The sequence below is a fragment of the Cuculus canorus genome, chromosome 1 (genome assembly GCF_017976375.1).
Source record: "Cuculus canorus isolate bCucCan1 chromosome 1, bCucCan1.pri, whole genome shotgun sequence".
Lineage (NCBI taxonomy): Eukaryota > Metazoa > Chordata > Aves > Cuculiformes > Cuculidae > Cuculus > Cuculus canorus.
The window spans coordinates 155305189-155328650 of NC_071401.1; the positions used below are offsets into that span (position 1 = coordinate 155305189).

General features: G+C 44.6%; 1 protein-coding gene across 1 annotated transcript; it reads left to right on the plus strand.

Annotated features, from left to right (window-relative positions):
* Positions 1-300: 300 nt before the first annotated feature.
* XPNPEP3 (X-prolyl aminopeptidase 3) lies at positions 301-23094 on the plus strand. The gene is made up of 10 exons (XM_054053424.1): positions 301-659; positions 3051-3167; positions 5656-6063; positions 9132-9334; positions 10193-10255; positions 11619-11732; positions 15507-15592; positions 16247-16430; positions 18873-18993; positions 19858-23094. The coding sequence occupies exons 1-10, from the start codon at positions 329-331 to the stop codon at positions 20022-20024; spliced, it is 1794 nt and encodes a 597-aa protein (XP_053909399.1). The 5' UTR covers positions 301-328; the 3' UTR covers positions 20025-23094.
* Positions 23095-23462: the final 368 nt, after the last annotated feature.

The window sequence follows — 23462 nt, forward strand, 5'->3', positions numbered from 1 at the left end:
CCCCGCCCCGCCGTCACACGGCGCACCGAATGCTTCCAGCCCGCCCCGCCCGCTCGGAACCCGCGCCCATCCCATAGCTTGGCGCGGTGGAAGCTTCCAGCTCGCCACGCCCAATCAGAGGCCGCGTCGACTCGGAGAGCTGGCTACGCCCCCCACCGCGCTGCGCCTTGGGAGCTTCCAGCCCTCTCCATTCACTCGGAGGCCACGCCCACTCCGCGATCTGACTCCGCCCACTTCGCGATATAACCACGCCCCTCCACGGGCCGTCACAGGCTCTTCGCCCCGCCCTTTAGGCCACGCCTACCCACAGGGCAGGACCACGCCCACTATGAGACACCGCCTCGTGAGGCCACGCCCAATCCTGGCCTCGCCCCGTGCAGTGGCGGGAACGTTCCAGAAGCAGCGGCGGATATCGAGCACCTTAGTCCCGCCCGTCGCGGTGTCCCTCCCCGTTTGTCGCCCGCTTCCCCCGACCCCACTGCCGAATTCCTACGTCTCCCGGGCTCCCAGAGCGCCCCCCCCCGCCCCAGGCGCTGATTGGCCGCGGGGCGGGAGGCGCTCGTTGATTACGTCATCCAGCGGTGCGGGGGGCGCCACAGTACGGGACATGTGGCACCTTGCGGCCCGGAGGCTTCTCGCGGCGCTGAGGGGCGGCTCAGGTCAGAGACTCTTTCTCCCCACAGCTCCCTGCCCGCCCCGGGACTCGCGAGGCGCCGTGGCCGCATGGAGCCTTTTTTCCCCCTCACGGCCGCACCGGGAGCGGGGAAGAGGCTCCTTCCGGTTGCGGTTCCGCCGCGTTCAGGGCTGAATCCGTTGGAGTCACGGCTCGTTACTGGATAAATAAAGCAACGACGTGGAAAGCTACTTGCTGTCTTCAAAATAGAATCGCTAGGTTGGAAAATGGAGGTCATTGAGGCCAACCGTACCTGTCCACTGATAAACCGCGTCCATAAGCGCCTCCTCTACCCATCTTATAAACACCTCCAGGGATGGGAACTCCACCGCCTCCCTGGGCAGCCAGTGCCAGTGCCTGAGAACCATCTCAGTGAAGAAATTTTTCCTAATGACTAATCTGAACTTCCCCTGGTGCACAAATGTCATTTTATTTAACGCCTGCTGTGTCCTCCTGTTGGTCATTTCCTGCAAGCTTTTCTGTTGTGTGTTTTACATAGAATCATAGAATAGTTTGGGTTGGAAGGGACCTTAAAGATCATCCAGTTCCAACCCCTCTCCCATGGGTAGGGACACCTTGCACTAGATCAGGCTGCCCAAGGCCTCATCCGGCATGTCCTTGAGCACCACCAGGGATGGGGCATCCACAGCTTCCCTGGGCAACCTGTGCCAGTGCCTCACCACCCTCGTGGTGAAGAAATTTCTCCTTATGTCTAGTCTAAATCTATCCTTTTCCCGTTTATACCCATTCCCCCTATCACTACAAGCCTTTATGAACAGTCCCTCCCCAGCTTTCTTGTAGCCCCTTCAGGTACTGGAAGGTCGCTGTAAGGTCTTTTTGGAGCCTTCTCTTCTCCAGGCTGAACAACCCCAACTCTCTCAGCCTGTCCTCATATGGAAGGTGCTCCAGCCCTCTGATCATTTTTGTAGCCCTCCTCTGGACCCGTTGCAATAGTTGCATATCCTTCTTATGTTGAGTATTCCAGAACTGGACACAATACTCCAGATGAGGTCTCACAAGAGAGGAATAGAGGGGCAGAATCAGCTCCCTCACCCTCCTGGCCATGCTTCCTTGGGTGCAGCCCAGGACACGTTTGGCCACCTGAGCTGCGAGCACATATTGCTGTGCTCACATGTCGAGCGTCCCAAGTCCTTCTCTGCAGGGCTGCTGCAGGTAGAAACCGTGAAAACTCTCTTTCTAAATATGTAACTGTATCCCACTGCCTGGATCTCCAGGCTGTTACCCCAGTCAATCATCACATAGTGAATGCTTTATGTTATGACTGTCCGTCATCATGCATAAGTAACCTTCAATTAGTGGCTAATCGTGCCAGCTCACAAGGAATATCCACGGTCTTTATGTTCTGCTTAAAGTCCCAGAGCCTTAGCGCCTCAAAAGGCAGGCAGCTGTTTTGCTGGTGTTCTACTTGCTTGTGCTAGGAAAGAGTTGAATATCATTTGTTTTAAGAATCTGGTGCCTTGCTACGGCAGCATGAATTCCCCAGTAGGCACATGGGAAGTGATGTGAAAGAGAACCAGTTTCCAAAACATCAGCTGGTACACGTTAGGAAACTGATGTCTGTCTCCTTCCATCTGTCTGATGATTTGTGCCTAAGCACAAGCAATTCTTCAGCTGCAAAAGGCTGTGACAGGATTCCAAAGCTGGTAAAATTTGTGACAGTGATGATTAATTTTAGTTTTTGTCTTATCATGCACACCCCAGCTCCCAAACGAATGCTTGTAATTTTGTTTAAAGCTTGTCTGCTTTGACTGTGTGTAGGTTGAGGGATACATAACTGAATGCCTCTGTAGAGTTGTTTTCATTTTGGCTAATTCTGCTGTCAAGCAACTTAAATACGTAAGCAGGGACTTTTAAGCATCTTCCATTTAGTAAAAAATTGGACCACTGTATAAGCCTGTGTTACTTGATGGTTTCTTTGTGGCATTGTTAGTAAAAAAAACTTGAAAGGCCTTGAAAACTATAATTCTTCCATTTGAGTGGGTTTTTTTAAGACATAGTCAAGAAAAGATGATATGCAGGTGCTGTGCTTCAGGCCCTGCAGTGTTTGAGGAAAGAAAAGGGAGGGTGAACACCAAGTGTAAAACCAACATAGTTTCTGAGTTTTCTTGCTGGATCATCAGGTTTAAGATATGTTAATTTCTTTCAATCTGTTTTTTGACTATTTGAGTGTTAGTTGGGTTATGTGCACATTGTTTCAAAAACTGTGGTACACAAACAATTCAGAGGTTAAGGAGGGATATTTAAGTCATATAAAGTGAATGAATGCTACTAAGAGTCGGATGACTGGGGTGTAATTCTGCAGTCTGCTAACTGGAAAGGTCTTTTTCCTTGACACAGTGTGTTTCTTTTCCTCTAGTTTGCAAGTCATGTGCTCTCCGAAGATTTTCCATCCAGCCTGCCCAACAGAAGAAGATTCCAAACCGGTATTTGGGCCAGCCCAGCCCCTTCACACACCCACACCTTCTCAAACCAGGTTAGGTTCAGGTCCTGCATGAGCCAATTGATGGTATTCTTCCTTGTTTCTATTTTACTGAGATGTCTAGGACAGAGTATTGATTTGCTGCATTGTACAGGTGTCTGTGATTTCAGCTGTAGATGATTAACTTAATTAGGTAGTAATTCTATTTAGTAGGTAATTTCCTTGTCTGAGATCATGCTGATTCCAAAAATAGGCTTCAAATGGCTCTTCACCTTTTTCTCATGCGGAGCTCAAGTATCACTGACCTCAGTATCTCAGACTTTTAAGGTGCTGGCTTCTTGGGAGCTTATTGTTCTGCAAATGCAATATGATTTGTATTAAAGAGGAGTCCTTTGTGCAAGCTGAACTGCTAGAGTGCCTGATTTCTATTGTCTTGGGAGTCACAAAATAAAGGTATCTCAGAAGAGGAGGCTGATGAGGGGCTTGTTGAGAGATGGACACCACTTGTCTAAAGAACACTCCCCCTTCAGAAGAGTATTCAGGCTCTGAGAAAAATAAGAAAAAGAGACTTGTGGCTGTAAAATTAGATGGTAGTGATGAAAGAGAAGTTGAGATGATGCAGTTTTGTGAGATCAATGAAAATAAGCATGATATAACCATGATTAAATCTGAGTAAAATTGGGAGTAAAATTATTAAATTATATTATGTACAGGAAAACATTGTGGTTCTGTGTTCTTTTTCCATAGACAGATATATAGAGAGAACAGATGAAAATATGACCTTTTACTTAGATGTCTAACTGAGGAATAATTCAGGTCAGAAGGGACTTCGGCAAGTTTTTACATCTACCCTCTGCTCAAAGCTGAGCTGACTTCAGTATTAGATCAGGTCACTCAGGTTAGCAGCTCACAGCAAAAGCTGATGCTTTAAAAGTACTTACAGCTGAAACACAGGAGATTAATTCTAGCTGCCCATAGTAATTTTCCATTGAATAAAGGAGTGGCGTTTTCCTTAAAATAATACAACATTGCCTTGTTTCAATTATTGTTTTAAAAAGCAGATGCCTTTAAGGCAAAGAGAATTTCCAAGCTTTGCTGGCCTTGCCATCGGAAGACAAATAGGATTCCCATGTTCCATCCTGCTGCAGCTTCTAAACGTCACTAGACTGCGATAGTTAGAAAGCTAACTGGAATGCAGCGAAGCATAGGAAATTTGCAGTATAATGTTGTGGAAATGTGGGGTCAGATTGCATTAAAGCAGTTGATGTGTTCCCTGTCATTTCTAGATCTGCAGAGTAAAACAAATCTGGTGATTTTGCTTTTTTCTTTAAAAAAAAAAAGCCTTTTACAGTAAATAGGTGTTGAGGATTTATGGTGTTGAAATAGTTTAAAGTTTATTGTAAATACAACATATGTGATTTTCTTAAGCTCTCCTTTGTCAAGGGAAAACATTCTGGATACTCTACCCATGCAAGAATCAAATACAAGTCAAATTCCAGTATTTTCCTGCGATTGTCACTGATTAATACGCTAAAGAGGAAGAAAAGAATACAGAAGTAGCAAGTTAACAGTATGAAAATGCAATCTATGTTAAAACAGGTTATTAGCCAAAGTATAGAGTCTCGTATATTAATTTGTATCATAATGAAGGAGTCTCAATTTTGAAAATGCATACTTACCCTGATTTTGGTTGTTCTTTCAACTTCGGTCTGGTTTTGTCATGATACCAAAACTCTATTTCATATCCTTCGTGACCAGAGCAGTTTTAAACGTGCTTTCATCTAAGAGATAATTTGTTTAGTTAGAGTCATTAGGAAATGGTAATTAACTTTGGAAAAATCCAAATTGTTAGTTATTGAGAAAAGCTACATCTGTCTTGGAGGAGATTCCTTCTCTTAATCAGAGTTTGCCGCAAGCCTGTAGTTCGTGATTTCTTTCTGCCTGGAATCTTGTGACTGGTTAGACTCCGCAACCTCTGCATTTCTGCCTGGCCCCTCAGTATCTTTAACACTCAATACACCTCTTGTGGCTTAGAAATAGTTGCTTTATGAGTTGACTTAGTGAGCAGTTGGATAGACATTCTAGCTTTATCTGGGGAAATGAATGATCAGCCTCAGAAGGTAATCTTCTGTTCAATGTCCAGATGCTATAAAACCCATCAGTTTTGAGTAGTCAAAGTTCAGCTTGCTTTGCCCCTTCGTCATTTTTTTTACCTGTCTTTCTGAAAACATCCATCTTTTTGAGATGTTTGTGTAATCTACCAGGTTTTGTGATTTCTGCTTTTGCACAGAAATAAATAGCAGAAAATCCAATTTGTTAAATTTCTCTCTTTGCATGATAGAGGGGCAGATTGAGCAAGGCTGTGCTGTAGGGGTGGGAGCTGAAGAGATGCATGGGAGAGCAGTGGCAAGGCTAATTGAGGGATCACAACGAAGCCGTACATTTGAAAGGCATCAGGGAGTAGGCGGGAATCGGGCACATAACTAGTAAAAACGTCACAAATGGCTTCAGTTTCTTGATCTGATTTGTTTTGTATTCATAGGAGAGGTAACGCCAGGATTGTCACAAGTGGAATATGCTCTTCGCCGACACAAACTGATGGCATTGATCCAGAAAGAAGCCCATGGCTGGGATGGAATGGACCACACAGTGATTCTGTTATCCAACCCCACGTACTATATGACCAATGACATCCCCTATGTTTTTCACCAGGACACTAATTTCCTGTACCTCTGTGGGTTCCAGGAGCCTGACAGCATCCTAGTGCTGCAGAGCATTCCTGGCAAAGCATTGCCCTCCCACAAGGCTATACTTTTTGTGCCCCGGAGAGATCCAAGCCGAGAGCTGTGGGACGGACCCAGATCAGGCACAGATGGAGCAATTGCTCTTACAGGAGTAGATGAAGCCTACACTATCGAGGAGTTCCGGCACTTGGTGGCCAAGCTGAAAGGTAAAAAAAAATGGAGGGGGAGTGAGATGAGATGTAGTTTGCAGGGTCTGAATGGTACGTGGTCTATGACGCCAGTTCAAGACTATAATGAGCTTGCAGGGTGCAGGGCGTACAAAAGTATGACAAAGGTATTTGGAAGTTCTTGTGAGCTCACCAACAGAAACATAGTTTTGAAAAGAGTAGTTTTTCCTCCCCTCTGAATCTCTTTATGTACCCATGTGAATGCCAGCCGGCGTGTGCATCTATGAAATGTAAGGAACAGCATAAGCAAGAGAGCACTGTAAACCATGTTGCTATTTTAGTCATATTTGCATGCTGATAAACCCAGAACCAAATGAAGCTTATGAAACTTCAAGATATTTTATTCATCATAGACTTTGAAAATGATCCAGACAGGGGGGGTTATTAGTCCATTCACCTATCTACATGTTACCTTACTCTTGGAATATGAACATTGATGTCCTTTAGTTGCTTTCTTCTGCATCTAACATCACTGTAGCCTCAATACCTGTAATCCATGGTGAACTTAAATGCATTATAAAATGAAGTTGAAGGATTATGACAATGTAAAAAGAACAAATGCTTGGGGGATTACACAAATAAATGGAGTGAATGCTGGAGATTTAAATACCATCTTGGATTTTAGTTATTTTGTTTCAAAAAAGGATATATTGAAAATAGAAAAGTCACAGAAAGGGCAACAAGGATGATCAGAAGTATGGAGCATGTATAAGATATGTGCTGGACAAAATTTCTCGGTTTGAAAATGAGAAAAAGGAGAGTAAGGCATGAGAGGTGTGTGTGGTTATGGCAAGCGCAGAGAGAGTAAGTAGGAACAATCAGATCTAAGTTTTCATAATTTACAAAGGGAATACTGAATAAAATGATGAGATGGCAGGGTTTTAACACTTTAAATTTTAGAACTTTTGTGGAAGGTTTGGAATGTCAAAAGTATAAATGGATTGAAAAGTTTTCACAGAGGAAAGGTCTGTAAAAAATAGTTAATCACCGTTACAAAGATGCAGCTTTGAAACGAAGGAACCAGAACTGGGAAGGCTGTTTTAGGGGGAATACTCTTTCGTAAATGTCCTGTTCATTAGAAACTTTTTGGAAGCAGCTGCTAATGGGTACTGTCACCAAAGAAGGGGGATGCTGTGTAAATATTAGCTGGGACTCAGCATGGCTTATGGCGGGGGAACCAGCTTGGTTGAGTAGGGAGATCTTGAGAGGCATCAAAAAGAAGAGGAATGTCTATGAGCTTTGGAAGAAGGGACAGGCGTCTTGGGTGGACTACAGGGAGGAAGTGAGATTGTGCAGGGAAAAAATTAGGAGGGCTAAGACCCAACTAGAAATTAAATTGCCTAAGTCTGTGAAAGATAAAAAATCTTTCTATAAATACATTAACAATAAAAGGAGGACTATGGAGAATATTCAGTCCCTATTGGATGCAGAAGAAACAACAGTGACAGGGGATAAGGACAAGGCTGAGGTACTTAATGCCTTCTTTGCTTCAGTCTTTAGTAGTAAGGAAAGTTGTTCCCTCTGTGTACAAACCTAGGAATTGGAGGGGCAGAATGAGGCTCCTGTGATCCAAGAGGAGGCGGTTAGAGACTTGCTTGCCCAGCTAGGTACCCACAAGTCTATGAGGCCGGATGGGATCCACCCAAGAGTATTGAAGGAGCTGGTGGATGTGCTTTGCTCTGCAAAGGGATCTGAACAGGCTGGACTGCTGGCCTGAGACCAACAGCATGAGGTTTAACAAGGCCAAATGCTGGGTCTTGCATTTGGTGCACAACAACCCTATGCAGCGCTAGGAGAAGTCTGGCTAGAAAGCTGCCTGGAGGAGAAAGACCTGGAGGTATTGGTTGACAGCTGACTGAACATGAGCCGGCAGTGTGCCCGGTTGGCCAAGAAAGCTAATGGCATCTTGGCTTGTATCAGAAACGGCGTGACCAGCAGGTCCGGGTAGGTTATTCTCCCTCTGTACTCGGCACTGGTGAGACTGCACCTCAAATACTGTGTTTGGTTCTGGGCCCCTCACCACAAGAAGGATGTTGAGGCTCTGGAACGTATCCAGTGAAGAACAATGAAGCTGGTGCTGGGGCTGGAGAACAAGTCTTATGAGGAGCGGCTGGGGTAACTGGGGTTGTTTAGCCTGGAGAAGAGGAGGCTGAGGGGGGACCTTATTGCTCTCTACAACTACCTGAAAGGAGGTTGTGGAGAGGAGGGAGCTGGCCTCTTCTCCCAAGTGGCAGGGGACAGGACAAGGGGTAATGGCCTCAAGCTCCACCAGGGGAAGTTCAGGCTGGACATCAGGAAAAAATTTTTCACAGAAAGGGTCATTGGCCACTGGAACAGGCTGCCCAGGGAGGTGGTTGAGTCACCTTCCCTGGAGATGTTTAAAGGATGTGTGGGTGAGGTGCTGAGGGGCATGGTTTAGGGATTGTTGGGAATGGTTGGACTCGATGATCCAATGGGTCCTTTCCATTTAAATTCCCATTTAAAACATTCCTGTGCAGCAAATGTGGGTGCTAATTGATATTCTAGATAAATTCCCACATAAGTTAGTATGTTCGTCCTCAGTAAATTCATCTTCTCTGAATGGCTGAAATAACCGATTGTTCCCCAAAGGCATCCTGAAGCATACTTGATAATGACCCTGATTCAATGTGACAGGTAAAAGGTAAATTGTATCAGAAGGGACAGGCTATGTGAGAGAACTTCAGAACATGCACCACTACAATGCAGTGGCTACTTAGCTTACACAAGTGCAACCAATATGCAGACTCTGATCAGTGCAAGATAAATTCAGTGATGATTGTAAAACCCAATGTTTGCATGGAAGTGGGGAAATGCCAAATCTACATGCTATACATTGAGAATCTTACAGGATTTGAAGAGCTTGCTATTATCCTGTGGGAAAGTGTCTATGTGGCCTGTAAATGCAGATCTAGAGGAAATGAATTTCTCAAATTTCTAAATCTCTTTAGGAAGGGTGAGTTTGTTCAGTATGGGGAGGAGATTTTGTATTTATCTTCATCCTTGTCATCTTTTGTTTTGTTTTCCAGGTGAGTCAAACATTATTTGGTATGACTTGACAAAACCAACACACACAGTGCTGCACTCTGACTACATGGAGTCCCTGGCTGAGATAAAAGCTCGGAGCAAAAACCGCATCCAGGGCATCCGACATCTAGTGCAAAACCTTCGGCTTATCAAATCTCCTGCAGAGATTGAAAGGATGAAGATAGCTGGACGGGTGACAGCAGAGGTATGGGGTTGTGTGCTCTCCAAGTGAACCAGTGCATTCCTTTAAAGAAGGAAGGGAATGGGATTGTTGATGGGCTGGAAGGATGGCTTTGGTCCAATGTATAACTGAACTGCTGCATCTCAACCATCAGCTGGGCTCAGCTGCCTCTACAGGACAAGGAGAAACAAGAAGACTGCTTGGGCTGCCAGCTTCTCTCAATTAGTGTAACTCCAATGAAGAAAAGCTTGGAGCAGTTAGATTTGTTTAAAAGTCAATATCTGTTCAGGAAAAGGGGTAGCCTCTTTACTCTCTTTCTAGCTTCCCCTCTCCTTCCCCACAACATTTCCTTTCCCATTTATCCTGAATCAGGATTTTTGTGAACACATTGCCTGTGTATGTCTCTGAATACCTCCTTATTCCTCAAGTACCTTTTGAACTCATTGGCCAGTTTTGAAACAAATCTGACATATAACCTCAAATGCAATTATGTTTTTGTAAATATTATTAAACTGGATCACCAACTAGAGAAGAGAGGCACAGCTTGTCCTTCTTTGAAGCAGGAGCTGCATAGGGCATTCCTGTTACATGCAAGGGAATCCGTAGTTGAGATGACTTGTAAAATGGCAGCTCATGGAATTGGCTTCAATCATCTAATCCTTTTTCAAAAACCACAGTCAATCAGACTGTAAATAACAGTTTCACTGGACACAAGAGCTTAATTGGTTCTAGTCTGGAGAGTACTCTGCATTTTTATCTGCCTCTGGTTCCTGTGTTCTGGGCCACCTGATCTTTCACCTTCCTCAAAAGACAGCAGGTGAAAAAAAGAACTTTGCGTGAGTTCAGCTCCTTTGCTAACTCAAAGACCTTTCTTTTTCATAGGCTTTCATAGAGACAATGTTTGCCAGCAAAGCCCCAGTAGATGAAGCCTTTCTGTATGCAAAGGTGAGTACTTCATGGCTGGAGGTGAGGTAGAAGGGCTGGATGTTATATATCCTGCCAGGGAACCAGAAATGTCATATCTCTCTATAATGTGCCTCCCATTGTAGCACATTTACCTTTCATCCAACTCTTGTGCCTAGGATGTGCAGGAAGTCAGTGTGAGGAATTCCTCAGCTGTACTTCCTGTACCCTTGTTGAAGGAACGCAGTGATTGTCTCAGTTCATCTGCTATTGATGTCTCTTTCTACGGTGTTTAAATACAAAATCTGCTAAGCAGAGATATAGTTATGATATTGTTCTTTAATACAGTTTTGTTGTAGAGAATTTAAGTAGCTATAACGCCTGTTTGTAAAGCCTGCTTCTCTTGACTCCAGGCTCTTGCTACAGCAGATTACCACAGCTATCTTGAAGCAGTGTAGACACCTCTCAGTATGTGAGTCCACCTCAAAATACAGACTAATTGGCCTGCGCATTTGGTATGGAATTTTCTAAGGAATCTCAGTGAGATGCCTGTTTGGGAAACATCAGCAGGATTTGACCCTCTGTTATGACATAGCTGGGCCTGTGCTCACATGGTACTGAGCAGCAGTAAAGCAAAATATTATTATTAAAGTGTATTTTACAGATCATTTTTTCACTCCAGCTCAGTATTGTAAAAACTACTTTACTACATGTTGGCATCCTGGACTTGTTCCATCCTATGTGGTTTTGATAATTATAGAAAAAACATGTTATTAATATATTAAGAATATAGAGGGTCTTTATGGATTTTATTAATTTCCATGCTTTTACCAGCTTCATCACTCAGAAAGGTAAAGATCTTGAGGCTCACAGTGCTTTTCTCTTGTGTTTTTTCTCCCTCAGAGGTCAGGGTAGTGCATGCTTTCAAACCTTCTTAGTTCAACAGAATCATGAAAATAGGTACTGCCGTGAATTTTGTGGTTTTAAAAGACAGCAGCAAAACGTGACTGTTATCATGCTGACATTTAGGATATTTGAAAATCTGCAAAGTCGCATGGCAACTAGAAGCGTTACTTTATATAAGAATAAATCCTCACCTGGATTTATGACAACGTCATGACTGTTTGATACAGAGTTGAACAGCTTGCACCAGAAAGAGCTTCCATGAGACCAAATGCAGGCTTAAAACACTCTCTTGAAAAGTGGATAGTTCTGGGTGTTTTTTTTTTTCCTCTAGTTCTTGGAAAACCTTCAAGGCTGCTTTCATTTAGTGAACTCACTTTCCATTTTCACTTCATGTTGTACAAATTAAGAAAATAGTTGTAAAACATGAATTATAATAGCCCCGGGAAGTTAATCGCCTGACTTAGCACTAAGTCTTCTCCTCTCTGAATTTATATTCCAGTTTGAATTCGAGTGCCGGGCTCGTGGTGCTGACATCTTGGCCTACCCCCCTGTTGTTGCTGGTGGCAATAGATCAAACACTTTGCACTACGTAAAGAACAATCAGCTCATCAAGGTAAACTGTATGTTGTTCAGTAACTTAAAATGCACTGTGACTTGCTGTTCCCATATGTGTCCCCACGCTCCTCTTCATTTTAGCTCCACAGATCTGTTTTACCACAAAAGGGGCTTTTAGTAAAAATTGTCATAAAACCCCAAACTTTCGAATACTCTGTGAAATCAAATTTTACTCAAGGAAGAAAACAAATGATTGGTAGTGATCAACAACAAGTTAACAGTAACAGCTTGTAAAGACAATGTGTTTTATCATTACCACAAGAGAATAAATATAGTGATTAAGAAAGATACATCCCCAATTAGTTTATCATCATCCAGATCTGCAGTCACTGGGGGGGTGTGTGTTTCTTTTTTGCAGTGTGGATTCATAGAGGCAATTGGGAAGCCCACGCAGTGCGCCTACCTGTGGGTGAGGTCTCCCAGCCAGTGCTGCGAGGGGCTTAGCTTTTAAACCATCACACAAACAACTTACATCACCCCAAAAACGCGGAGTCTCTGGCCCCAGCTGCTTACTGCCTCTCTTTCTCATGCTTTCTTGCACCAAGAACAGCACAGCCCAATCACACTGATAATAAAACACTTTCTCACACTCTTACATATAAAGAATAGCACAGCACAATTCTACTGGTAATAGCAATGTGAGAAGTTACAGATTGAACAGTGCACAGAGCAGTGCAATACAGATCATTGATGGGTCATCCATATCACTTGAGGCCTGCTGATGAGGCCCTGTCACTTCATGATGAAAACACCTATGTTAAATACACATTTTCAAGTGAGCAGGGGGAAGGGATCAGGCCGTGGTTGGTTTTACTGTCAGTGAAAGATCAACTTTGCTCCATCTAGTCTCTTCCTCTCCTCTTCGCACTTTCTGCCGTGTTTTCTGAACAGCGGAAGGACTTGCAAACAAGCTTGTAAATAACTTAAATTTAGCGAACTTATAAATTTAGTGAGCGTGTCTGCTCCCTTACAATGTGCAGCAGTGCTGGGGGGGTTGCTAACCTCACCAAAGAGAGGGACTGCTGCAGCAGGCAGAGGAAAGGCACTGTGGAGGTCTTATGCTGTCACTCGCATTGCTTGGCCTTGCTTTGCAACATGAGGTGCAGTATTGCATTCCTGCTTTGATGAAGCTGAAAAGCATTCTGGACTCCGTGTAGGCCAGAAAGCAGCAAAATGGAACAAGAAGGGAAAGGATTAATATAAAGTGGTTAGAGGTGGATTAGATGGCTGTAGGTAAATTAAGGTGTCTTTCCTTATTTTGAAGATTCATGTTGTTGAATTGAACCCTCTCCAGCTTTCCAGACAATACACCTTTAGAATCATAGAATAGTTAGGGCTGGAAGGGACCTTAAAGACCATCCAGTTCCAACCCCCCTGCCATGGGCGGGGACACCTCCCACTAGATCAGGCTGCCTAAGGCCCCATCCAACCTGGCTCTGAACACCTCCAGGGAAGGGGCAGCCACAGCTTCCTTGGGCAGCTTGTGCCGGTGCCTTCCTGCTCTCATCGTGAAGAAATTCTTCCTAATGTCTAGTCTAAATCTGCCCCTCTCCAGTTTATACCCATTGGCCCTTGTCCTATCCCTACAAGCCTTTATGAACAGTCCCTCCCCAGCTTTCTTGTAGCCCTTTTCAGGTACTGGAAGGTCGCTATAAGATCTCCTCGGAGCCTTCTCTTCTTCAGGCTGAACAACCCCAACTCTCTCAGCCTGTCCTTGTATGGAAGATGCTCCAGCCCTCTGATCATCCTTGTAGCCCTCCTCTGGACCTTTTCCAACAGCTCCATATCCTTGTTATGTTGAGGATTCCAGAACTGGACACAATACTCCAGATGAAGTCTTACAAGAGAGGAATAGAGGGGCAGAATCGCCTTCCTCGCACTGCTGGCCACGCTTCTTTGGATGCAGCCCAGGATACAGTTGGCCTTTTGGGCTGCGAGTGCACATTGCCGGCTCATGTCGAGCTTCTCATCGCCCAGCGCCTCCAGGTCCTTCTTTGCAGGGCTGCTCTCAATCACGTCATCCCCCGTCATGTACTGACATTGGGGATTGCCATGACCCAGGTGTAGGACCTTGCAGTTTGCGTTGTTGAACCTCATGAGGTTCTCACAGGCCCACTTCTCCAGTCTGTCCAGTCCCTCTGGATGACATCCCATCCTTCCGGTGTGGCAACTACACCACTCAGCTTGGTGTCTTCGAAGATTCAAATAAGTATGTTCAGGAGCAGTATTCCACTGCTGCTCTGCTCATGGTTCACTTTTCAGAGGAGCAGATTTTTCCTCTGTCTTAATGCAGGATGAAACTTTCCCACTAGCATTGTCTTCTCTTGAAGCTGGCATGCTAGCAGACCTTGAAATGATCTGCAGAGACAGACATACAAAAGATATGACAGGCTGCTTTTGGCAGAAAAAAGCCTCCTTTGTTTTACTGTCATCCAAGGTCAGGCATGCTAACGTAACTCCGGTTGCTTCTGTTAAAGTCATTCAGTTAAATGACTGTCACTTGTTTTTTTAAAAAACTGTGAAGTAGGAGGTTAAACCCATAAACCCGACTTTCTTTTCCTTCGTGTGATACTTCCTACAGATCTTGTTGCCAAATAGGCTGACGAAGTGTCTAATCTGAAAGGTATCTGAAGGCTGCTTATGGCCTTGTGTGGACTTCTTTCAGTCCATCACTTAGTGAACTTTGCTTTAAAGAAAGAGGACAAGACAGAGGACATAAGGCACTTACTGGGCAATCGAACCACAGGCTGAGTTCCCCTGTCCAATAAATTGTTAACTTGTTTAATTGCTTGGAAGAGAGCAGGTGCTATAATTTCATATTTTACTTAAAAAGTTGAACCAGCTGTTCTGAAAAAATTAAAAATACAATTTAAATGGATAGTTATTGGCCTGTCTATTCAGCAGGATAGTGAGATCTGCTCACTGCTAGTTTGTCTAATGCATGAGTGTTTGTGGCACGTAGCTCTGCACAATGACGAGGCTAGAATTGGAAGCAGTGAGTCAATCTCTGTAAAAGGCCTTGGATTACATGCAGTGTAAATTCATAGAGAGGTTAATCCAAACTTTCAATAGATCTCACATCTCTATTTGTTGTTAGCCCCTTTAAGGAGGGGAAGTGATTTTGTTCCTGGTCCTTTGTCTTTCTTGTGTAGCTTTTTGGAAGATGTACAGTCAGTGATTTGACCGACATGGAACAGTTTTGCTGAAGAAAATCAAAGGTTCACATCTCCAAAAGTTTTTGCTGCATCACCCGATAGATTCAGAAATATTTGTTAGAGCAGTCGAGAAAGTCTCAGAAGAGAACATGGAAGAAATTTTTTACTCTGAGGGTCGTGAAACACTGGCACAGGTTGCCAGAGAGGTGGTAGATGCTTCATTCCTAAAAACATTCAAGGTCAGGTTGGATGGGGCTCTGAGCAACCTGATCAAGCTGAAGATGTCCCTGCTCACTGCAGGGGGTTGGACCAGATGACCTTCATGGTCCCTTCCAACCTGAACCATTGTATGATTAAGATGGCACAAGCTATTCAATAGTGCACATACAGCAACGATACACTGACAGAGAAGTGATTTTGCTGGGTCCTTCTGCCTTGTGACAAGGCTGCTTATGTGACAAGGCTATATCTTTAGCTGTTAGTGATATTGTGGGTAGCTCAGAGATCCATACTGGTTTTACTTTGTAAAAATAATCTCCTTTCTTGCTCTAGACGGAGAAATTAGTGCAGTTAATAGCTCCACTGAACCACAGAGTATTTTTTCCTGTTTTCCTCAGGATGGTGAGATGGTCTTGTTGGATGGTGGATGTGAGTCTTCCTGCTATGTAAGTGACATCACACGTACCTGGCCTGTTAATGGAAGGTAAGCTGCAATAAGGCCGTTTTGAAGAACTTTGAAAATCTCTTAAATAATTGATTGATTGAGTGTGTGTGCTTAATCTCTGTGTGAGTAGTTTTAACGTGTCCCATTCTGTGGTTCTTCAGAATAATTAAATCATATAAAGTAATCTTTCAGCACACGAAGCTGTATTCCCCACTGTCTCATTAATTACTGCATGAATATGTGTGATTACTGCTGTTTTCAGCTGTTACAGCATGCTTAAAGGGCAGAGAGGGCTTTTGTGCATTCAGCTGTGGCTGACTAAGGTTGGCGTAAGAGAGCAGGGATTTAGTTGATTGATACATGGCTCTGTCAGCTGTGATGCTGTCACGCTGTCCCTGTGGTTGCATGTTTGATTCCTGTATGTTTCAGTTCAAGTGGATTCTTTTTCCTGCAGTAGCTTTGTCTTGCTTTGCTTTGGGGTTAGGTTGCCAGCTGAGAAACCCTGCCTCTACCCAGTGTTTTGAAGGGTATGTTGCAGTGATGCCTTGTCTGGCAATTCATATAAGGAGCAAGTTGCTTTCCTTTTCAACTTTCCCTGCTACAACATTGAACTGAATCTGTCCTCAGAATAGGTTCTGAGTAGAGATTGAATTGTAAAAGATGTCCTTTATTCCTCTCCTCAATTGTTTTCAGGTTCACCAAACCCCAAGCAGAACTGTACCAGGCTGTCCTGGATATCCAGAAATCCTGTCTGAGCCTCTGTTCCCCAGGTGTGAGTCTAGAAAATATCTATAGCCTCATGCTGAGTCTTATTGGACAGAAACTAAAAGACCTGGGTGTCTTAAAAAGCAGCATCACCGAGAGCTACTTCTTCAAGGTACTTGAAGTATTTTTTATTCCAGCTTCCCCCCAGCAGGCCTGACTGTTGTCTCCTTGGGTTGTTAGTCCCTTTATTTTGTCTCAGGAATAGGCTTTTAAGATTAATCTTCTAATTGCTCCCACTCACTATGCCTTAATTCATATTGTGGGCTGGTCTCAGCACAGGACTGGATTTCTTTCAGCCAAGGCTAAACTTGAATCATAGAATCATAGAATGGTTTGAATTGGAAAGGACCATGAAGGTCATGTGGTCCAAGCCCCCTGCAGGAAGAGGGACATTTTCAATTCCATCAGGTTGCTCAGAGCCCCATCTAACCTGACCCTGAATGTTTCCACGCATGAGGCATCTACCATCTCTCTGGGCAACCTGTGCCGGTATCTCACCACCCTCAGCAAAAGAAATTTCTTCCTAATACTGAATCTAAACTTCTCCTCTTTTAGTTTAAAACCATTACCCATTGTCCTGCTGGTACAGACCTTTCTAAAAAGTTTTCCCCATCTTTCTTATTGTCCCCTTTAAGTATTGAAAGGCCACAATAAGATCTCCTCAGTTTTCTCTTCTCCAGGCTGAACATCCCCAACTCTCTCAGCTTCTCTTCATAGGGCAGGTGTTCCAGGCCTTTGATCATTTCTGTGGCCTTCATGTCTTTCCTGTGCTGAGGGCTCCAGAGATGGATACAGTATTGAAGATAGGTTTCAAGCATTCAGGGCAAAATTTGGTCTGAAGTAACCCCCCCCAGTATTATCATAGAATTATAGAACGATTTGGATCGGAAAGGACCTTAAAGATCATCCAATTCCTACCCCTTTGCCATGGGAAGGGACACCTTCTGCTGAATCAGATTGTTCGAAGCCTCATCCATCCTGGCCTTGAACACCTCCAGGGATGGGGCATCCATGACTTCTCTGGGCAACGTGTGCCAGTGCCTCACCACCCTCACAGTAGCAAATTTCTTCCTAGTATCTAACCTAAATCTCCCCTCTTTCAGCTTAAACCCATTACCACTCATCCTATCACTGCACTCCCCAGATTTCCTGTAGCCCCCTTTCAGTACTGGAAAGCCACTGTAAGGTCTCCTGGAAGCCTTCTCCTCTCCAAGCTGAACAAGCCCAACTCTCTTAGCCTGTCCTTGTATGGGAGGTGCTTCAGCCCTCTGATCCTTTTTGTGGCCTCCTCTGGACTTGCTCTAACAGATCCATGTCTTTGCTGTGCTTATAAGCACAGAGTTTGTTCTCAGCACTTGATTATTCCATGCTGCAGATCCATTCCCATTGATCTGCATGACTTGTTAGTGTAGCTGCAGCTCTGGAGTACAGACAGTCTGAAGGGACCTATAGAGACAGGGGCACTAACCCAAAATTCTGGGTCGAGGGCTGGCTGCAGGCAATCTGTTATCGTTTTGTGTTCTGTTCAACACAGCATAAATCTGCAGCACCACCAAAAGATGCAGCCCGTTCTCAATCATTCCACCTGCTTCTTCTTCTTCTGTACCATTTTGTGTCAGTACTGGGATTCTCAGAGCTACCTGGTGAACACGACTGGGAAAGTGGTCTGCCTTCAAGCTGAACCTGCAGATAAAATAGGATTGGTTTGCAGTTAGAGAACTTTATCTGTTTCCACTGACGGCAAACCTGCATGATTGCTGATGCCAGTTCGGGAAAAAAGGTGGCACCGGGTGACAGAACTACCCCTTTGGCAGCAGTACAGATTTCTGCCAGATTTCATTGTCCTACAGTGTCGCTGCAATACAAGCGCACGTTCCTGCCTGTGAACGGAGGCTATCACGCCGGTTTCTCTCGGCAGGTGGCGGCACAGCCAGACGAGATCGGAGTCTGCAGCTCAGTCCCCAGTGAATGTGAGGAGTGTAGGGCAGAGGAAGAATGAGCTCTTTGATTCCTGCTGTCAGTGAGCTCCTCTCTGGAGGGAGGGGAATTAGGATGGTGGCAGTGGGAAAACAGTGTCTGTGTCCTGTAGAGGTGGATTAAATTCTGCTGCAGCTACTGAATGAAATCAACACAGCGTTCACTCAATTGTGCATAGGAGACCTCTTTGCCACATCACACAGCAGTTGTATCAGCTGCTGCCGATTGTCACGGTCTGCTCATGGGAGCAATGCGGAGCTTTGGAGTTTAAAAGATGGAACGGGCTGGGGCAGCAAAGCTTGGTGAGCCAAAAACTGAAATCTCGCTTGACATGCTGAGGTGGTGATGAGCTTGGGCTGTTCTTTTCAGGGAGGGGAAAAGGCAGTCTACAGTATGCTATCGGTGGGTTTGGAGGGCCATCCAGTTCTGATAAATGATGGGCAGCCTCATGTGTCCTAGTCATGACACGTTAGTTAAGCACATATCTATCCTGTCTCTTCCTCCCCTTCTTCTATGTTGGAACAACAGGTTGGGCTGTGTTTAACTGCTTCCATGACATTGTTTTGTCTTCTGCCAGGCTGTTCGAAAGTACTGCCCACATCATGTGGGCCATTACTTGGGCATGGATGTTCATGATACTCCAGATATATCCCGATCCATCCCGCTCCAGCCAGGCATGGTGATAACCATCGAACCAGGTAAAAAGATATGCGGTCAGGGGTATCGACCAAAACCTGCAGCACTGAGGTTGACGGTATGACTTTCAGTGGCTAGTTTGTCGCTCAGACCGAAGCATTCAGCATGATTAAACTGAAAATTATTACAGTATTGGAAAGCCTTAAATTATCCCCTCCCAAAGTCATTACAGCATTGGAAAACCCTATTTTCCTCCCAAAGAGCCAAGGTAACTAATTGTGAGAGTGAACTCTCAGCAAGTGTCTGTGCAGCAGGAAGCAGAGTTTTGTAGAGCCCAGACTGTTAGCGTTTGACCCACAGCAGCGCATGTTGATCTCAGTGCAGAGAAGCAGGGTCAGTTCACTTGTGCTGCATTCTGTGTTACTGTGACTGAACGACTACCACTTACTGACAGTGTGCGTCTCGAGCATTGCAGTCTGCAGTTATAGGCATTCACGACTTCCCTTTGCCAATTAGGTGTTTCATGATTAATCGTTCTGTCTGCTTGTCACTGGATTTGGAGCTGTCAGCTAGAAACTTATATGTAATGTTTGGTTCTTCCTTCTCTCTTTCTCTCTCTTTATTCACAACATTGCTGAAATCATCCTTGTGAGTATAGCATCGAGAGCAAAAAGTGCGGAAAGGACAGCTGTAATTGTGGAAGTTTTTATTAACGTGCTAGTGTCTGTAGGCACTGAGGGGCACCTTCCTTTCTTTGCCCACCAACTGCCATAAGTGAGGGGAAGGAGTGTAGCTTTCCTTATTAAAAATATTCAGAATCAAACTCATGTTGCTGAAAATCCAACCCTGCTCTCATGGTGGTCTACTAAGGGAAAGATATCATTCTGGAGAGTGCTATGTGTTTTAATTCCCTTTCTTTTTTTCAGGCATTTATATCCCTGAGGATGATGTGAGTGCCCCGGAGAGGTTTCGTGGGATTGGCGTGCGCATCGAGGATGATGTTGTGATAACAGAGGATGCGCCTCTCCTCTTGTCTACTGACTGTCCCAAGGAGATCTACGACATCGAGCAGATCTGTGGCCGCAGCTCATGATGCCCCTTCTCTGCCTCTTTCATCCTCCTTGGGAGATGCAGCCCTCCAGGGATGCAGGTCCCTGTAGCATCCTGTAGTTGTCAAGTGATGGAGGGTGCGGACAGTTGATGTCTGTTTCCAAGACCAGGGTTGGGAAGTGGAATGCAAAAGTCTTGAGTACTGAGGGATGAAAAAGCAAAGCAGCCTTTTCTGTGCATTTTCCTTCTGATTTGATTAGTGATGATGTTGAGCTGTTGTAGGATGGTGGATACCTCCCTCTGCTGAGTGAATCCATCTGTCCTGGTGCCCTTGGAGGGACAATTTTGTCAGTGCCGCCTGCAGTGCCTCTTCCTGGTCCCTCTCTTGGTGTATGGGTGCAAATGTGGAGACCAGTGCCCCATTTTTTCACCTTCAGCAGTCGTTTCACAACAGTCAGATTTTAAAAATAAAACTTTGATAAATGCTGTTTTAGGGAAATAAAGTGTGTCACACAGCTTTGATTTTTATTGAGCCCTGGAAAGAGGGGGTTTGGTAGTCAGGAAGATGGGTTTGATTGGGAGATTGAAGCCTTTGTTAGTATTTTAAGGATAAGAACGTGTTTGGGCCTTGTTCAAGTGTATGCAGCAGGGAAAAACATCTTGTCTGGTCTTTCAGCTTACTGGAGCATTTGGTAATTTTAGAAAGGACAGATAGGGCTCAGGAAGTTTGATGTACCCATTCTTACTGTCTTCCACATTCCCTTCTTTTTGTCCCAAATGTCCATTCTAGTGTCCTGTTCTAAGCCCGACTCTGTCATGGGAAGCAGGGCTGTGTTGGCTGTGCTGGACTCCACTGGTGAGCTGCTGGTTGTCATCTAGATGTGAGGTGCCTGATTCTGGGACAGTCACAGCACCTTTCTGGTCTAATGCTGTAAGCGCCGGCAATTTCAGCAGTGTGTTTTTAAGGCGTCTGCCCTATGGCAGGTCTCAAGTCTTTGTACAGAATTTATAAGTAAATCTTGTTTTCAAAACTCTGAGGGCATGGTCACAGCTGCTTTTTGGGTTTTGCCATGTGCAGTCAGTAACTAATGCTCTGTGCTAATATTTTTGAGGCAGCTGTGATTAGGGACTAGGATGGATGAGGGGCAAAGAGTTGTCTTCCCTCAACGTGAGCCTACCACCTAGACCATTGTAGGCAGAAGTAAATACACCTACTAGAGGCAAACATCTGTGTATTTACTGAAAATATTTTTACAATCGGCTTTTTAACATGTCAAAAAATTGCATCTCATCAGTGCATCTCCTTTTATTTATGCATGCTGCTGCATCACATCATCTTTTTTCCTTTCTCATAGTACCATTCAGTATTTTCCCTCCCCTCTCCTCATGTTGTTCTCATCTATAACATGTTTATTGTTCCAATTACACCTGTTAGAGTCATGTCAGCTGGGACAAATCTTGGATTTTGGAATAATGTAAAAAACTTAAAAGAATATAAAACTGAGAGCTACACGTATGTGCTGGTTTGCGCATCTGCTCACTTACCTAACAGGGTTAATAATTGTACTTACTGTAAATAAGCATTTGAAATACATATAAAAAAAGTTATTTTTAAATTAAAACAATTTGTAGAAAGTCATTTCCTGGGCCATCAAGTTGAGTAGATGCAAGCACCTCCAGATAGAGCGTTATTTTTCAGGGAGATATTTATAAATCATCTGTGATCTGTCTTGGACTTGAAAGAACATTGTCAAATGTAGGCAAAAACTTCATTCCTACTCCTCGTCTCAGGAAAATCCTTCAACTTGCAAACACCAATAGATTGTAGGAATGTTGCAGAGGAATGTTTCTGTCGGTAAAGAAATGTTTGTGACTCTGCTGAGTGGGGAGTAGTGGATCTGCTAGGGATGCTGTGCTTCACTATGCTGAGTGTGTCTGTTTTAGGCCCTGAATTGCTCCATATTCTGCAATTCTTCCATGGTGTTCAACATGAACTGCTGCTAATGTTTTGAATCTGTTGTTCTATGTAAAGAAGAGTGGATTTTGCAGAATATATTAAATGAGAGTCTTATAAACCTACAATTCGAAGGCTTTTTCTTGCTTGTTGCAGCGGTGGATAACCAGAGTAACATCTGTGACCTACATACATGCTGCCATGTCCCTTGAATACAACCAAATCATAGAATCATGAAATAGTTTGGGTTGGAAGGGACCTTAAAGATCATCCAGTTCCAACCCCCCTGCCACAGGCAGGGACACCTCCCACTAGACCAGGCTGCCCAAGGCCCCATCCAACCTGGCCTTGAACACTTGCAGGGATGGGGGAGCCACAGCTTCGCTGGGCAGCCACAGCTTCTCTGGGCAACCAGTGCCTCCCTGCTCTCATGGGGAAGAAATTCTTCCTCATGTCTAGCCTAAATCTGCCCCTCTCCAGTTTGTACCCATTGCCCTTAGTCCTATTCCTACAAGCCTTTATGAACAGTTCCTCCCCAGCTTTCCTGCAGCCCCTTCAGGTACTGGAATGTTGCTATAAGGTCTCTTCAGAGTCTTCTCTTCTTGAGGCTGAACAACCCAAACTCAGCCTGTCCTCATATGGAAGGTGCTCCAGCCCTCAGATCATCTTTGTAGCCCTCCTCTGTACCCGTTTCAACAGCTCCATATCCTTCTTATGTTGAGGATTCCAGAACTGGACACAATACCCCAGATGAGGTCTCACAAGAGAGGAATAGAGGGGCAGAATCACCTCCCTCAATCTGCTGACCTCGCTTCTTTTGAGGGGCATGAACGTTTTACAAGACCCTTGTCGAGAATCCCTTTTCCAGCGGTACATACCAGTGGCGTACATCCCCCGTCCCCAGTCCCGTACTGTCAGATTTATTGCATGTCTGCCACGAAAGGGAGCCCTTGCTCCAACCCCTTGGTTGCAGGAGCAGCTCTCAATGGCAGCACAAGCTGCCAGCTTCTTGAGGGTATTGGTGGTGGGATCAGTGGAAGTGGAAGAGAAATTGGAACCAGATGATCCTTAAGCTCCCTTCCAACCCAAACTATGATTCTATGATTCTATATGCAAGTTCATCTGGGGAGAGATTTTGTTTCAGCCGTGGCACAGGTCTTACAGGCATCAGAGTATGAGAGAAAATGAGAGCCAGGCGTCCCTGTGGAGAAGCTGCTTTGCTTTCGGAGGAAGCTTGGGAGGCTGCTCTTGGTTTTCCCATTTCACCTCCTGTAACACCAGGGCCCTGCTATGCCTCTCAGAACTCATGAGTAGTAAAATCCTGTTGTTTAAGTACAGTCTGAGCAGAGGTGCTAATTTGCAGGTATGCTTCTGACATCCAAGTGGAAAGAAATCAGGCATTTAACACAATTTGGCATTCTATCTCTGTTACCTGTGAAAAATACAATAAATCTCTCCTGAAGTTGCATTCATTGTTTTGCAAAGGAACCTCGTGGTGTAGGAAAGGGCAAACTGAGGGAGCACATA

What these genes read in the sequence shown, in the direction of transcription:
- XPNPEP3 (XM_054053424.1), top strand. Translation starts at nt 329, where the DNA reads ATGAGACACCGCCTCGTGAGGCCACGCCCAATCCTGGCCTCGCCCCGT. An exon ending in CCCACACCTTCTCAAACCAG is followed by an intron (nt 3,168 to 5,655) that starts GTTAGGTTCAGG and finishes TTGTATTCATAG; the next exon opens with GAGAGGTAACGCCAGGATTG. An exon ending in GGTGATAACCATCGAACCAG is followed by an intron (nt 18,994 to 19,857) that starts GTAAAAAGATAT and finishes TCTTTTTTTCAG; the next exon opens with GCATTTATATCCCTGAGGAT.